Source organism: Tenrec ecaudatus, chromosome 2 (genome assembly GCF_050624435.1).
Source record: "Tenrec ecaudatus isolate mTenEca1 chromosome 2, mTenEca1.hap1, whole genome shotgun sequence".
NCBI lineage: Eukaryota > Metazoa > Chordata > Mammalia > Afrosoricida > Tenrecidae > Tenrec > Tenrec ecaudatus.
The window spans coordinates 12,276,035-12,293,790 of NC_134531.1; the positions used below are offsets into that span (position 1 = coordinate 12,276,035).

Genomic DNA, 17,756 nt, shown 5'->3' on the forward strand with positions numbered 1-17,756 from the left:
GGAGACCAGTGTTCCTGTCTCTGGTGTGAGCCTAAAAGCCTTCAGTATGTCAGTGTTTGCGGTAGCGACATACTTTTGTGTCAGCATGAAAATATCAAAGTGTTCGGGTGGAGGCTAGCTTGTCCATGAGGTGACAGCCCGATGGTACCTCCTTGTGGGCATGACCTTCTCATAAGGGCGTTCCTGGGAACCTCTGCCTCTCTCTCTGCCTCCACTTTCCTGCCAGTGAGCCATGCTGAGACCTGCACAAGCCCTGTGAATGGGCCACTGCCACTGGATCCATGAAGCCCTGCACCCACCAGCCTGTGATATTCCTGCATCCTGCATCACTGCTTGTGGCTGCACGAGTCCGACGAGGGATTTGTGGACTAGTAATCAGATGACCAGATTTTAACATTGGTAAAGCGGGACACATTGATGAAACTCATATCCTGGTGAAACAGCCACACGGCGGCCGAAAACCGTATATCCTAGCTTGTCGTGCATTCTTTCCAAAAATCGGGACTTTTTAAAAATGCCGAGGGACATGAGAAAAATTGTTAAAAATCAGGACTGTCCTGCCAAAAGTGGGATGTCTGGTCGCCTGGACTTATGGATTTGATCTGGACTGGGCTGGGATGTTTTCCTGATATACATTTACTCCTTAATATGAATCTTTTTCTCATATATATGTGAATGTCTCTGGATTTGTCTCTCTAGACAGCCTGGTCTAACACAGTGTTAAACCCCATTTCTCCAGCTACTTTCTGTAAGAATCTCTGCAACGTTATTGTAGGTCAGGGGCTGGGAGTAATGATGGTACAACAGGTGAGAATTTTTAGAATTCTGCAGGTGTATATTCATATTTTCCCCCGATACTACTTCTAGCTACCCCCATCTCTCAGTTAATGATACAGAGATGTTGCCATGTTGCGGGAAGCTATGCCCCCATTATTCCAAACACCAGCAGAGGTCACCGCAGTTGACAGGCTTCAGGAAGGCTTCCAGACTGAGGTAGACTCGGGAGAAAGGTGAGAATATTTACTTCTGAAAAGTAACCAGTAAAAACCTCAATGAGTCACAAGAGAATATTGTCAGATAGACAGCTGTCGAATGAGCCCTCTTGGTGGGAAGAAGTCGAAGCACAGAGACCCAGTGATGGTTAGGGAGGCTAGAATGGAGTTCAGCCTGTCAATCAAGCGGTAGCTTGATGATTGATACCTCCTTGGGGGTATGGCCTTTAGTAAAAGAGAAGGATCCTACAGAGATGATTCTTCCCTGCCACTTCATCTGCCTCCTTGCTGGGACTTCACTGGGCACTCTAAGTCTGCCTCCAGGTGCAGCCCCATTTGGCCGCCCCACCAGGAGAGCTGTGGACGCCCTGTCATGCTTCTACCCAACTTGGATCCCAGTGCCTCGGTACTCCGTGGCCTGTGACCTCTCTGCCTTCTGCTTCACCCTTCAGCATCATCAGCCTGTCCATGCATGAGTCTCTAGAGGGCGCCCCTAGCATTGGCTCTATGGACTTCAGTTGCACTGGGCTGCGGTGGCTTCTTGATGCAAAGTTGCATCTTTTCATAATTTCTGGTGCATAGATGCGCGTCGCTGGTGTGGTTCTCTAGACGCTCGGCCTAACACAGGGGACGTGAGCATGGCAGCAGTACCGGAGGTCAGGCAAGACAGGGCTGTTGTTCACGAAGTCACCAAGAGCCAGAGCTTGTTTTAACAACAGCTGACGGCAAGTTCAAGAGGCGCAGGTGAGGTGGCTGCGGAGCCACTGCGGACGACACTAGAGCAGCCGTGTCCTTTGTCTGATGCTGGGAACTGTGCTCCTCTTCTTTCTGTATAATTCGTTGCTGGCGAACCTTGATCCCAATAGCCTAGGCTGGAATTGAGCCTAGGACTTACATTAAATGTTTTTTCCTCTCCACTTGTCTCATGGTAAACATTTGACAGGTGGACACAGGTATGTACAAACAGATAAGAGACTTCGAAAACCACCTAAAACACTTACACACTCGTTTAGAAACAGAAGTGGTAGGAGAAAGCAAAGCTAACAGCGACCTTCAAATGAAGCCGTTCCCTGTAAACTGAAGCTAGAGACAATGATTTTGAAATTCCTTTATGAAATATATTTACATTATGAGAGTGCTAAGTCTAGTAGGAGGATGAGACCTACTAATACAGATATAGGAATTCTGGAGCGGAGGCAGGAATGGTCCCTTCCATTCACGCAAAGGTGGCATGCGGAGCGCACTTGAGGAGAGGGAATGGGGCACACAAATGAGTGGAGTCAGGATAGGCCTGAGGTGTCCCTGCCAGGACAGGTAGTAACCTTGGGCTGTGGAAATAGGTGAGATAAGGCAATGCACAGCTGCTTAGGGTCTGATTCAGGCATGGTTAAATCCCAAACCCATTTATAAGCACCTTCTCGGGCTCTCACCAACAGTGACAGTGCAGGGAAAGTGACAGGGCTGCTGCCCTCCCACAAACAGAGAAGCTGCTTATTTTACCACCATGCAAAGGCCAGCTTTGAGTAAGCCGTGCCTAGGCCTGAGACTCACATGATCCTCACATGCATTCGCTGCAGACAAGGCCTGAGCTCGAAGCTACAGAGCAAAACTGAGTAACACGGCAGCGGCACATTTGAAGTGTGCATGCTTTTCTTGCAAGCCTGTAGACGTGACCTGCAGCACACAATTTAAAGATTGATCGGAATGTGGCCTCATGGTCTAGTGTAAAACTGCACGTTCTCAGGGGGGAGGGGGGTTCTGGAGCAAAGCCAAGTGCCTGTCATTTCCTGGAGACGCTCTCCGGCATAACCACTGTACCTTGACTAAGTGAGCCATCGCGTCTGCAAAGAACACCATGTCCATGCCGGGGCCGCGGATGCTCTCATTGTAGAGCTGCAGGAACATATTCAAACGCTCTTTCAGGTGATGAAAGGACTCAATTGGCTCATAAACTTTGGGCATTTCAGCATCAGCCTCCTCAGATGTTTCGCCTGGGGTTGAGGAAGAAGAATCAATTAGACATCTTCAAAATTGCCAAATTTTACTCCTGTCTTCTGCCCAAATTAATACACGGATAGTCCTATCATTTTAAACAATATAATACTGATTTTCATCAAGATGCCATCACATGTATATTCAAATGGGTGGGGGGGGGGGCTTATCTAGTGAACATGTACATGATCACAGACAGTCTCCCTTGGTTTTTCTTTCTTTCTTTGTTTGTCTGTCTCACTGCCCTGGAGCTGATGCTGACTCAGAGAACTCTTTACAGGACTAGAAAGCCTCTTCTTTCTCCCTCGGAGTAGCTGCTGCTTTCGAACTATTGACTGGCAGCTTAATGGGATTAGCAGCCTAATGTGTAACCACTACGCCAGTATCAAAGGGGTCCTGTATAGTATCAAAGGGAACCTATATAGGTTCAGAAGCCAAAATTTTTACCACAGCAAAAAGCCTCATCTTTCTCCCTCTGAGTGGCTGGGAGACTTGATCCACTGATTTTGCAGTTAGCCGACGCAAGAGCGCCACCAGTACTTAAAAGGAAATACCGTTCTTGTCTAATAAAAATACTCTTACCTTTATAGGATTTCTGTGTATGAGAGAGCAAGAAAAGGTTGAAAATAAAATGTGTTGGCATTTTTCCTGGCAAAAGAATCATTCCCACTGCATAGCCATCGAGAAACCTTATTCGATAGTCATTCAGGAACTGTGGGTTAGCATGCATATCATAGATCCACTGAGGCACTGACTGGCTATCTCCAACCATTTTCAAGACATCAACAATATGTTTGTAAACAGGCCCTTTGGGCACAAACAAAAGAGAACTGTGTCTTCAGTTCTGACCCACAGTCATTGAGTCAATCTGACTCGGAAAGGTATTTGCGATGAAGAAGTAATTGGTATCCCAAAATTCCATCATGTGATCTCCATCTTCATGTCAATCACCAAGACCATATTTTCCAACTACTGTACCTTCCTCTTTGTTCCCAATTTTTGAATTCCAATCACCAATGATTTTTAATGCATCTTGCTTGCATGTCTGATCCATTTCACTGAAGACATTGGTAGAATGCTTCGAGTTTCACATCACTAGCTCTAGTGTTTGGTACATAAATTTGAATAATAGTTGTATTGACTGGATTTTTTTTGGATACTGGTAGACATAATCCTGTCACAGATAGCATTGTACTTAAGACAGATTTTGAAATATCCTTTATGAATGTGATTCCCAGCATAGTAAACCATATGATTATTTAACCAAAATGACCAATACCAGTCCATTGCAGCTCACACACACCTAAAATATAGAACTTTTTGAGTTCTGATTCATGTTTGATAGCTTCCAGTTTTCCCAGGTTCACACTCTGTACATCCTGACTCAGAAGATATGAAACAAGTGTTTAAAAGACATGAAGTTTGTGTTGACTTTGAATGTTTTAATGCAGTAGTGGAAATAATCATTTAGCTGAGTTCCATTGTTTCTGAAAAGAAGCACTCACCTTGTTTTCATAAGAAAGCTATTTATCTCCAATTTTCAAGGTTCTCACTCTAATCTCACTTCCATGGAGTCAATCCTGACTCCTGGGAGCTGGAGAACAGAGCAGAACTCGCTCCTGTGAGTTTCCAAACCTGTAACTGTTTAAAAGTGTTGACGGCCCTGTCTTTCTCCCATGGGATAGCTGGTATTTTCCAACGATCAACCTCGTGCCTTGCAGCCCACTGCATAACCACGATACCCGCAGGACATTATAACCACAAAACCGTGTCCTCCCATCAGTCATTTAATTCCAGTTCTGTTCAGTGGCCTTCTCCTGTAACTTCAAGGGCTTTCCTTTTGTTTTCAACACTAATAACTACCCTTGATTTTGTCACCATTCACTTGGCAGCCACCATGGGCCACATGATGTTGTCAGGACAGATTGGAAGCCAGGGATTAATACTTCCTGTTGAAAATCATGGGAGGGGCTCCCCTCCCTCATTCTTTCAGAATTCACTTTAGGAACCTTGTCAATGTAAATTCTTTCTCCTAAGAAGGATTAGCAATTTTATCTTACACAGGAATGCAATGGGTTGTATCCACTCATCTACATGAAGGTTGGCTCTTGGTCTCTGCTATATCTTTGCAAGATTGCCTGTGATACACTTCATTCTGGTTTAATGCTTACTCAACAATGAAGCTTTATTTTTTTCTTCTATTTTTGTAAAGACATTTTCTAAGTTGAGAGTAGATTGTATTGTTCCTTGTGTTCTTCCAACACTGTCCAAGTCATTGTTCAGGTAACATTTCATTCACTGCCCACATGATAGATATAGGAATAAGTCCACATTCATAATTTAGGAGGATGAGATTCCATAAAGTCCAGAGATTTGTCGGACTAATGTCGGGCAGAGTTCTATCCCAAATCGACATCTATTGAGTAGATTATAGTCAGACTGGATACTGCTAGGGCAAAACTTACCCTTAGATTTATATTGGTTGGTGGATTTCATTGGTAGGGGGTCCATATTGTTAGCACTAAAGTTAGGGCTAGGATATAGGTTAAGATGAATATAAAAGGTTCAAGTCTTTGACTAAGATCATTTGGTCTTTCTTTTATCCTATGCAACAAAAATCCCACACACTGCCATTGAATCCAGACCACCCCACAGCCCACCTTAATATCCCGGCTAATCTACATAAAATAATTACTCTTTGGAATTACATGGGCATGTATCTTTATCTACCCATTCTATAAATATTTGTTGACACCTAATACACCCCAGGCTATTTCAGGTGCAGTTTACTACTCCAAAATTCGACGGCCTTAAACGGCACCTACTGTCTTCACGCAGAGTAAAGTTTTGCTGAAGATGGTGGTGCCGGCAAATAATATTGGCAGCACCATGAATTGCTAAAAGAACACCCACATCTGTCTTCACAGAAGTACAGCCAGCTGGTTCTTAGACGCAAGGATAACAAGACTTCCTCTCACAGGCTTTGCACATGCTATTAAGAGAGGTCAGTTCCTGAAGAAGACCCTCAGGCTGGGTAAAGCGGAGGGGAGGGGGAAAGAGGAAGACATTCAAATCTGTTTCTATCATGTTTACCTGTAGCTTCAGGTGCATCCCGCAGGAAATCCACAAAGTACGCGTCAGTGCCACAATCCACAGAGAGCTTCTCCTCTTCACCGAACTCCTCTTGAACCAGACCTGCCAAAGCCTTATCAAACCAGGTCACATCCGCAGACACCGTGAACCGATCGGCTATGACGCGCTTACACTCATGCTTCCACAGTCTTAACAGCTCCTGTCAAAAGGGTCGTTTCCGTTCGTTATGAATTCACGCTGGGCAGTAGTTGAGAATTCACATGGATGAAACGGTACAGTGCCGTCCTTCCTAATTTAAGATACTTGACTTTTAAAAGACATGCTTCGTATGAGCTCAACCTTTCAAATTGGTTCTCATTGAAGTAAATCAAGTTTGAGATGCAAACACCAAGCCCTCCGCTGACATCCAAAGATTGGAGGTTCTGGTTTACCTTTAAGAAAGGCCTGGTGATCTACATGGGAAAATCAGTCCTGAAAACCTTATGGAGTGAAAAAAAAAATTTATGGAGCACAGTGTACTCTGACTCACATGGACTCATCATGAGTTAGTGTCAAATTCATGGCAAATAGCGTTTTTTAGGGTCTACTCATTTGCAAGTTCCAATTTTTTTAAAAAGAGTTCAAAACCACCAGCCACTCTGTAAGAGAAAGCTAAGACTTTCTCCTCCTGTCAAGATTCACACTCTCAGGCTCAGAAGCCCACAGGGCAGGTCTAATCCATCCTGTACGGTGGTTATGGTGATGAACCAGCATTACCTTGGTGACAGTGGGTGAGAAATTATTGAAACCCTAGTGCAAAATATTACAGTTCATGCTGATCAACCAGCAAACTAAGTATCTATGTAAAGGTCTCAGGTATGTGATAAATGAGTCTGTTTGAGAATACAGCTACATTCATGTAAACCCACCGTCCTCAAATCAATTCTGACTCAGGAATACAATGAGACCGAATAGAACTGCCTCATAGGATTCCCAAGGCTGTAAATCTGTGCGGGACCAGACAACTCCATCTGGCTTCCACAAAGTGGCTGGTGGTTGGAATCGCCACCTTGTGGTTAGCAGTGCAATATTTAATGCATTCATATGACCAGAAAGCAATACAAAGTATAAGTATCTGGTCTGCATTATCTAAGCAAAACAGTCAGAGAGCCAAGCATTAATTGGACATGGCAGGAAAGGAATGGCTTAGTACCCCTGTCCCTCCAGCAAGCCAACAAATGTTGGCTACACTCACCATTTGATATCAGACTAATGGACATATCTCAATAGCATTTTGTAGGCTAGGCGCTTTTAACCCTTTGCGTTAATGATCAGAGAAAGCCAGGCATTTCTACTCCTGTAAAACATTATAGTCTCAGAAACTCACGGGAGCAGTTCTACCCTGTCCTACAGGGTCACTATGAGTTGGCATCCAGTAGATGGCAGTGAGTTTGTGTTTGGTTTTGTTTGGGTGTTGTGCTAGGAAAGTAATCTGGTGTCAACTTGTGGAGGGGTAGAGTATAGCCTGTCAATCAGGTCGTTTGATGACCTCATTTGAACATGCCACAGAGTAAGTAGCTCACTGGAGGCCAGGTAGACACAGACTCTCTGCTTTATCTTCCTCCAGACATGCCACATGGAGCTATGGTGATGGCAGCCAAAGCCTTGGAGCTGGAGGAGCCGTGGGGAGACTCATGCCAGTGTGGAGATGCCTCCACTGCCACTGGATCCACAAGACTCTCCACCCACCGGCCTGTGTTCTTCCTGAATTCAGTATCATTGCATGTGTTTTGTGAATCTGAGGAGGACTTTATAGATGGGTATGGGACATTTCTGCTAATATTGGACTTATGGATTCAATCTGGACTGAGCTGGTATGTTTTCTCAATATTCTATTGCTCATATATATAAAGCTCTGTCTTAAACACATATGAGTGTCTATGAATTAGTTTCTCTAGTCTACCAGGACTCACACAGGTGTTAATGGTAAAATGTTACTTGACAACCAGAATGTCAAGTGTTTGGTAAAAAACTTTTCCGTGGATTTGGTTAAAGTGGAACTCCATGATGACACTCATTACTGGAACTGTTACGCATGAATGATTAAAGTAAGCACCTAGCGAATGCCCAGTGAAAGAATAATGTGTGAAAGCTGCAGTCCAGAATTCCATCCATCGATCAATTACGTTTGGGGGAGAAAAACGTTACTGCTCTAAAACTGACCTTCCGTTCTTAATAGTGGGTAGAACTTTCCCCCAATCATGTTGCCAGCTAGGATAGTTACCTACATTTCTACTATCTGGGACAGACTTTGGGGAAGTTAACACTAGATATACCTAGAGGCAAGTTTGGGGGTTGTTTCCACCAATTCTGTGTGTTCTACGTGTAGAAAAGTATCTTTAAAATATTTTCTTAACTATAATTTTTTGACTCCATGGGAGGCTGGAAGATAAACTTGTCTTGCCTTCACTTGAGTACACAGCCCGTGCCTACTATTTCCTTAAACACAAGCTTAATTCAATAGGGCTTTGAATGAAAAGGTTTTAACATATTTACTTCTCCCCTTATTGAGTGTTGTTGATAAGAGTAGAAAGAGCAAGAGCTAACATGGGTAGGAGGGAGGATGCTACTGAGCGTTCTGAAAGTGTTGCTAGCAGAAGCACCCCAGCCTGTGCGATCACGAGGTGTTGAAGAGATCGGTATCAGGTATCAAAGAACAAAAATGAAGGGGACTGCAGATTTGGGGACCCAAAGACCATCTGTAGACAACTGTACATCCCCTTACAGAAGGGTCATGGGAGGAGATGAGCTAGTCAGGGTGCGGTTGAACAACGATAAAACATACAATTTTCCTCTAGTTCTTAAATGCTTCTTCCCCACCCCACCCCCCACTATCATGATCCCAATTCTACCTTACAAATCCAGCTAGACCAGAGGATATACACTAGTACAGATAGGAACTGGAAACACAGGGGAGCCAGGACAGATGATCCCTTCAGGACCAGTGCTGAGAGTGGCGATACAGGGAAGGTGGAGGGAAGGTGGGGTAGAAAGGGGGAACTGATTACAAGGATCTAGGTATAACCTCCTCCCTGAGGGATGGACAACAGAAAATTGGGTGAAGGGAGATGTCAGACAGTGTAAGATATGACAAAATAATAACAATTTATAAATTATCAAGGGTTCATGAGCAGTGGGGAGCAACGAGGGAGGGAAAAATAAGGAGCTGATACCAAGGGCTCAAGTAGAAAGCAAATGTTTTGAGAATGATGATGGCAGCAAATGTACAAATGTGTTTGACACAATGGATGGATGGATGGATAGTGATAAGAGTTGTACGAGCCCCCAATAAAATGATTATTTTTTAAAAGAAAGATAGAATGTGTTCCTAGCTTGATGGGAATTCTTAAGACACTGAAAATCTTTATATTCAAGTCCATGTATAAGGGCTTATTTTGTTCTGCCTACTTGGTTATCTACTCAGCTGCCTCTTTCCAGTTGTACCAATACATACATGTAATTTTAAGAGTGTATCATGCTACATAGAAAGGAAAGATCATATCATATTTACAATAATGATGGTGTCTTTCCTCAATGTTGAATCCAGTAATCATTTCCAAAGATTACTTTTAGTTAAAATGCCAAGTTTAAAATATCCAGACAATTCTATAATAAAGACCATAGAAAACATTCCCTTGTTTAGTATACATGATGCTATAAAAATGAAATTGTGGTAGATACATATAATCATTTGTCAATTTAAGGATTAAGAGTATAGGGGTGGGGTCTAGCTTGTCAATCAGATCATAGCCAATGAGGCCTCTGTGTGGGCATGGCCTTCTCCTCTGAGAATTCTGGGAAATCTGGTACTTCCTCCTTGGAGGCAGGAGACACTTCTCTCTCTGCCATTCCCTGGGAGACTTTGCAGGTGACAAGACACATGGACCCACCCTGATGCAACCAGACCTCTGAAGCCAGAGAAGTCACCTAGAGACCCCTGCCAGTGCTGAATGCTTACAACACCACTAGATCCAAAGACTTTCTACCCACTGGCTTGTGAGCTTCTACATTCGGCTTCATTGCATGTGTTTCATGAGTCCGAAAAGAACTTTGTAGATTGGAATTGGAATATAGGCTAATGTCAGACTTATAGACTTGATCTGGACTGGGCTGGGAAGTTTTCTCAATATTCAATTGTTCTTGTATATAAATCCCTTTCTTATGCACATATGTGTGTCCATGGATTTGTTTCTCTAGTCTACCCAGACTAACCCAGAAATCAACTGTTTCTTTTATTCTGTTCATTACAAAACAATTGTGCCTATTAGTTCCTTAAGCACAAACTTAGTTTTATAGGGACTTTTAATTACAATGTTCTGACATATTTACTTCTGTTTTTTTTAGTGCTGTTGATAAGAGCAGAAAGAAAAGTCGTCTCATGCTGATATGCTCCATTAAATATCCCACTAAAAATTACATCCCTAAATTATTTAAGGTGTGTGATAAGTAACAAGGTTGCTTGTTTCTCTTTCTGGGAGAAACATGAGGCAGTGTGCTTCTGTAAAGATTGATCGCCTTGAAAATCCTGCAGGGAGGGAAGGGGAATGGGGGAGGGAGGGGGAAGAAGAGGACTTGATGCAAAGGACTTAAGTGGAGAGCAAATGCTTTGAAAGTGATGAGGGCAAAGAATGTGCAGATGTGCTTTATACAATTGAAGTGTGTATGGATTGTGATAAGAGTTGTATGAGTCCCTAATAAAATGTTAAAAAAGAAAGAAAATCCTGCAGGGTAGTTCTACTCTGGGCAGTAGGGTTGTTATGAGTAAGCATTGACTCGAGGGTAAGGAGCGTTTCACTCGCATGCAGCACGTACATCTGTTTCCTTGATAACCTCCGAAGTCGTGTTGAGCATTCCCTGCCAGATCCTGGAAAGATCTCGAAGGTTAAACACATAGTGGAATTTTGCTGGAGTTGGGAGCATTTTCGTTTTGGTCATCTGCCACAGTCGACGTGTGAGCGGCACCAGTTTGGCCACGGAGTCCCTCACCACTTTGGAGAAGCCCCTTTGGGTGCAGTAGTAGCCGACTCCGATGACACCTGACAGGGAGCAGTGCACGGGGAAAAGGGAATGAGAACACTGCAGACTTGACGCGCACACAACAACACGGCTTCACAACTCAGCACACACTAATTACAGTTCCATTCACTAATGTTTTGAACAATTTCTTGTTCAAAATGGAGCCTTGGTGGTTCACGGGTTAAAGTGCCTGACAAGTGACAACTGCAAGGTCGGCAGTTTGGATCCATCAGCAGCTATGAAGGAGAAAGATGTAGCAATTGTTTCTGTTAGAATTACAGGCTTAGGGACCCTATAGGGCAGTTCTGTTCTGTTCTATCATGTTTGTATGAGTCGGAATTGACTTGACAGCTGTGAGCTTGGACTTTTTTTGGTTTTGATACTTATTCTAATGCCAAAAAAAGATAGATATAAGTTCCAAGTAAGTCAACATTCAACTGCACTGAAGTCCATGGTGGTGGAGGTGATGGCGGTCAAGTGGAGTCTGATTCATGGCGCTGCCTTGGGTGGAAAGTAGGGTTGTTGCATAAAAGTCTGTCTTCTAAGAAGCTTTCCAGGGGACTCAAACTATCAGACCCTCAATTAGTAGTCAGCCTCTTTGCACTATCCAGGGTCTCTGGAAAAGTCTAGCTGATCAAATTCAACATTATGAATCATATTATTAAGGTCTCAGGCATGTAACACCACCTTGAAAATGAGTAAGACAAAAGGAAGTTTTTTGACTCTTCTAAGATTTCTTCACTATGTAAGGAGCCCTGGTTTGGCACAGAAGGCTGGCTGCATGTTGTGCTGTTAACTGCAAGGTCAGCAGTTCTAAACCACTAGCTGCTCTGAGAGAGAGAGAAGAGGCTTTCTAGTCCTGTAAAGATGAATGCTCTCAGAAGCCCACAGCTGCAGGTCTGCTCTGTCTGACTGGATGTCGATGAGTGGGAATCAACCCCATTGTAGTGACTTTGGTTTTTGTGTTTGTTGGTTGGTCTTACTTTTTTATTATTGCCTCTCCATGCCTTATGCAAGATTTTAATTAATTTTGTAAGTAAAAATCTTCAAGCAGTGAAAAATTAAAATCAATAACCATCAGCCATTCTTTCTTGTCCACTTTACTTTTCCTAGAATTTGATTTTTCTCAAATGTCACTTGATTTCCAAACATTCCCCACTCCTTTGATTGAAGGCTGATACTTCCCTGCTCCACTAGCCTAGGGTGCTAAGATGACATTTTAGCCAGCTAGAATGTAATTAGGGTAATTTTAATGAGTTTTTTTTTCTCAACAACAGTTACAGAAAATGCTAAATTAATACCTGCTACACATGTATACAAAAATGTTACATTATTTCTATGAAATGGGCAATTCCATAATCAGTTTTAAATGCATTTACATTACTCTGTTAAGTGAATGGCTTTCTTTATTGGTCTGATTATATTTTAATAAGATTACTTCTAGACTATGACATACCTAATCAATCAATAATGTATTATATCCTGTAAATGACTCTGAAGATCAGACTGAGGTTAATCTTTGCCCTGTGCTCTATTACTACTGTGGCCACAATAATTATACAGGCTGGTTAAATATCAGCTACATGGGCATTGACACAGTGCTATATCATTCTACAGCATAAATAAATGTATGCCTGAAAAGACAACTTCATTTTGGAGTTGATGTTTAATCTCCTTGCTGAAGAACTTGGAAATTGTAACATAAAGGATAAAAATTTAATGTACGTAGAAGAGTTGTACCTAGGCATCCAATTCAGTACATAGAGATTTTGTATCCTTACATGAAACATGCAACTTGCATGCGTGCAACATATGCAGTGTGATAGTGATGTTGTTACCACCAATATTGTTTGTGATTGTGATCAGGAGGGCTAGAAACTACATTCTTCCCACGTGGCTAAATTTTCTGCCGTGTGGCCCCTGGACAGGTGCGGAGGCTCTCATTTTCTTAGAGGAACCCACGAAAGATGTTTTCCCTCCCTACTCCCCCCGGATCACTCACTCCACGCTTATTTTACCAAAGATTTTGTCCATGGAAGCATCAGAAGGTAGTGTGCAGTTAAATACAGAGAACTGCCTTTTGAGTCTTTGGGGTATGTCATTACGTCCACCCCCAGGATGGATCATGGCGGCCAAAAACTGGATGTCCACAATGCTGGTAAACTCTCCAGGCTTCTCGAGGTTATAAAATCCATTTTGTTCCATCAGCTGTCGAACTATCTCATTCGTAACCTAAGAAAAACATCTCTCAGGATGAAAATGTCATTCCTTCATGCCACCACCTCCACTTAACGCACTGCACAACCACGGGATTTGGGAACTTAGATATAGAAAAGGCAGGAAAATCTGTACTCACTGTCTCAATGCTGTCTTACCAGAAATATCCCAAGTGGGTAGCTTTGAAGAACATAAACTCCTTCGCTCACCATTCTGAAGGCTAAGAGGTCACACCAGGGTCTCGGCCATGTGGATCCCTTTTGTAAAGGTAGGTCCCTGGATTGCATCTGTCTTCCCCGTTACGTCCTTCATTATCTGTGTCTATTCTGCTCTTTCTGTCACTAGGAGTGATTCGGTTTAGGACACATCTTATACTAAGATGGCTCCAATCAGAATCAAGTCCATGGTAATGGTGAGTGGACGGAACTCTAGTTCTAAATTGGAAGACATTCACAAGACAAAGGGCCAAAATTCCAATACCCATTTTACGTAATTCCATACAAAGCACTAGCCAAGGAGTAAACCAATGCTGAATTAAATAGGTAAAGTACTTAACAAAACCCATGTACCTGATCTCCCCACTCATTGATTACTGGCATGTTCACATCATCAATAAAAATTGTCATCTTCTTTCCTGCAGGAGGGCCATATGTTGTACCCACACGCTTATCCACGTAGCTCTCGATGGTCCTCTGTCAAACAAGAAAGCCCACAGAAAAATCTAAGAGAATATTCTTTAAGGCGCAGACAATTTTTTTTAAGTCTGAGAATTTTTGAACTGGCAAGAATGATTTCATGAAACTAAAAAGTTTCCCTTAATTCCAGCAAAGAGGACGTGATGTGGCTGAATCACCTCGCATAATATTCATAGCTTTTGAAATTTAGAATTAAAACTATAATCGGTGTAAACTTTGAATGGGCTAAGATGCTAGATTACTACAGATTTGTTCTACCAGTGTTAATAACACTATAATTCCTACAGTCCGAGGCTCTGTTGCTGTTGGGTGCTCCTGAGCAGGTTCCAAGTGTTAGTGAGTCCCCAGAAACTGGAGCAAAATGTTGCCTGGTCCTGTGTCATCCTCACAATAGTACATGTGTTTCAGTCTATTGCTGCAGTCACTGTGTCAATCCATTTCATTGAGGATCTTGCTCATTTTACTCACCCTCTACTTTATCAAGCACAAGGCCCTTCACCAGGGCATTGTCTAGCCCGATAACATGTCCAAAGTACAAGAGAGAAAGTCTGCCTCTCCTCACTCCTAAGGCGTATTCTGGTTGAACTTCTTCCAAAACAGATTCATTCATGCTCCTGGCCCAAACCAAACTAAAAGCACGAACATAAAGTCAATTTCAATTCTCAGCAACCCTATGGATAGTCTCCTCTTTCTCCACAGGAGCAGCTGGTACGTTTGAACTGCTGACCTTGCAGTTAGTAATCCAATGCCTAACCCATAACAGCACGATAGCTTCTGTCCTTCTGGAAGTCCATGGTACGTTCAGTATGTTTTGCCAACACAATCGTTCCATTTATCAGTCTTTCATTTTCACCGTCCAGTTTCAATTTGCATATGAAGGTATTGAAAACACTATGACCTGGGTGCACCTTCGTCATCAAAGTGACATCTTTGCTTGTCAACACCTTCAAGAGATTCTGAGCAGCAGATATTCTAAATGCGGTATGTCATTTGATTTCCTGACTGTTGCTTGCCTCTATAGGCATTGGGCCTTGTAATGGATTACACGATGATATTATTCATGACTTAGATCAAAGATCATCGCCTTGTTAAAGCTTTCCCATAATCACAGATGAAATTAGAGAGGGCTTTTTAACTTAAGCCTGTTTTACAATTATACTTACTTACATATTTAGTTTAAGCCATTCTTAGCAGGAATATTAAATTACATAAGGCCTAACGCTTTGGGTCTTTACTCGGCGGTGGAAAGCCTGTCAAAATCTAAAGGCAGAATGCACTTGATGGAAAAGGCTGCCCCTGGGCTTCTGCAATCTGGCAGAACACAGGCCCACCCCCATGGGGTAGATTCACATTAAATCACCCCTCATGCCTGAATCAAGATGGTGAACAGAGCACACTTGTTTTATTCTTTGTCACTTGTCCATTCTGAATTTAGGAGGTACAGAAAGAAATCATATGGTCCTCTACAACAACCATCCCGGCAATGTCATAAAAGATATGGAAAATTATTAAAGGGCCATTAGGGGAGCTGAGGCAAAGAAGGAGGACGCAAGGTTATCAACTATGGTACCCCCTTGCCACCAGGAGCTCAGTGTAGGTGGCAAATCAGCCCGTCACTAAGCATGTGCCGAATAACAAGAATCTAGCACTGACGAATGCAAAAAAGGTCTTCAAGAATCTCCATTTTCCATTCAATTCATTCTCACACACTGTGCCCTCATATCTCTATCTCTGACCCGTGATGATTTAAGGTAATGTTGAAGATGATATTAAAACATCTAGGAGAAAGTGGGGGAACGTTGAGATAAAACAAATTCTCCTTCTCCAACTAAAATAGGAGGGAAAATCTTATGACGAACATCAAATGAGTTATAAAGTATCATGATATAATTATGAAGTATGATCATGATCTAAGCAAAACTCCACACAGCTGTCTTTGGAAATCTTCACAATTTGTTCATTTCATATTGCAAAGTTACTACCATTTTATTAAATAATAAGAGATACAAAGACTCTTCAACTTTAAAAAAATAGATACATGAAGAAATTGCAACACATTCAATGCCAAAAAGAAAAATCTCCCCTAAGTATTAAGATTAAAAGAATTTCATCTTCCACTATTCCCCTGGTAAAAATGCAAACTGTTGAAAGTAATGTACTAGGCTAAATTTAGCCCTGCTTGTCAATGAATTTAAATGCATAAGGCAATTAATAATCCCCTAACACCTCCGCATGGCAGACTGGCGCCTTCCAGACACCCCCATGTCTAGTCATGAGAACGCACTGGCACACAATCTGATTATGTCTTGGAAGACCTCCCAGACCCCACGTGGGATGGCTCGGAGTCACACGGAACCACATATCCTACATTTGTCTCTTTTCCCTTCCCTTTGACCCGAAATTCTTGGAAATGACAGAAAATTACTAGTCAGATGCATATGCCATGAAAGGGCTGAGTTACCAAACACAGAAACCAAAACAAATAGAGAAGGAAGGAGACATAGGAAGTTGGTAATAAGCCTGGAATTAGGATTCTCTTTTCAGGATCGTGGATCACTCAATGGTTAACCTACTGAAATGTGGCGTGTCATAAGGACTCTTGAAGCCCTGAGGAACAATGCTGTTCTAGTCTACTCCAAGGGTTCCCAGAGTGGGCGATATTGGCCCCAGCAGAGGCCTAAACAATAACCTGGATAAAAGGAGCGTTAATCGTCAGGTTTGACCTGACAACTAATTTATTTTTCCTGAAAAGGAAGGATAAGCGAAATAAGTTTGAGGGCGTATGTTCAACCCCACCAACGGTTTGTTGCTAGGTTCCATCCAGTGGGTTACAGCTCAGAGTGACTGAGTGCACAACAGCACGACACGCTGCCAGGTGCGGCACCACCCGCAGTTGTCCTGATGTTTGGGCCCATTGTTTTAGACATCTTGTCAATTCATCTTGTCCAGGGTCTTCCTCTTTCTGCTGCCCCTCTACTTTATCCAGAATGATGTCCTTTTCCAGTGACCGGCCTCTCCTGATAACACATCCAAAACACGTGGGACAGTCTCACCATCCTTGCTTCTAATGAGCACTCTGACCGTATTTTTTTTTCCAAGATGTGTTTCTTCGTTTGGCAGTGCCTTGCGCTTTCAGTGTTCTTCACCAGCACCATGTTTTAAGTGTTGATTCTTCTTCAGTCTTATTCAGGGTCCAACTTTACATTCATATGGGATGATTGAAAATACCTTGGCATGGCACGGAGTAGGGAACCAGTGGAGAGGTCCGAGGGGCTGACCCCAATCCACAGAGAGGACCACATGGCTGGCCCCAATATGAGACACGACGTCCCTCACTGACCCATGGCCCTACAAGGGACAATACTGGAGACACAGTGTGGGAATTGTGCCAGATGTGATCCCGCCACACCGAGGCAAAACACTAAGGGGGTGCCACAGAACAGAAGGGAACTGAGCAGCAGTGAGGTCCCCAGGAAATGCTGAAGGTGGACTTTGGGGCCAGGGCTTGGTGCCCTACCAACCTGGACTGGAAAACACTCCTAAAGGCCAAAAAACAGTCCTTGAACTAACTACAAGCTTTTCTTTCTTGTTGTGTTTTGTTTTACTTTTTGTCATTGGTTTGTTGTGGTGGTTATTTTGTTTTATATTGTTCGATTATGCTCTGTCTTGTTTTTGTGCATGTTATTACCTCGGCAGGTCTGTCTAAATATAC

The 17,756-nt window shown here is 42.8% G+C and overlaps 1 protein-coding gene across 1 annotated transcript in view; it reads right to left on the reverse strand.

Moving 5' to 3' along the window:
* Positions 1–17,756, reverse strand: part of DNAH5 (dynein axonemal heavy chain 5) — a 378,136-nt gene that overhangs the window by 112,080 nt on the left and 248,300 nt on the right. Inside the window, exons 48-52 of the mRNA XM_075540865.1 lie at positions 13,919–14,041; positions 13,151–13,364; positions 10,929–11,152; positions 6,078–6,276; positions 2,811–2,983 (exon numbers count right to left, since the gene is read on the reverse strand). Coding sequence (XP_075396980.1) covers positions 2,811–2,983; positions 6,078–6,276; positions 10,929–11,152; positions 13,151–13,364; positions 13,919–14,041 — 933 coding nt within the window. The remainder of the gene's footprint in view (positions 1–2,810; positions 2,984–6,077; positions 6,277–10,928; positions 11,153–13,150; positions 13,365–13,918; positions 14,042–17,756) is intronic.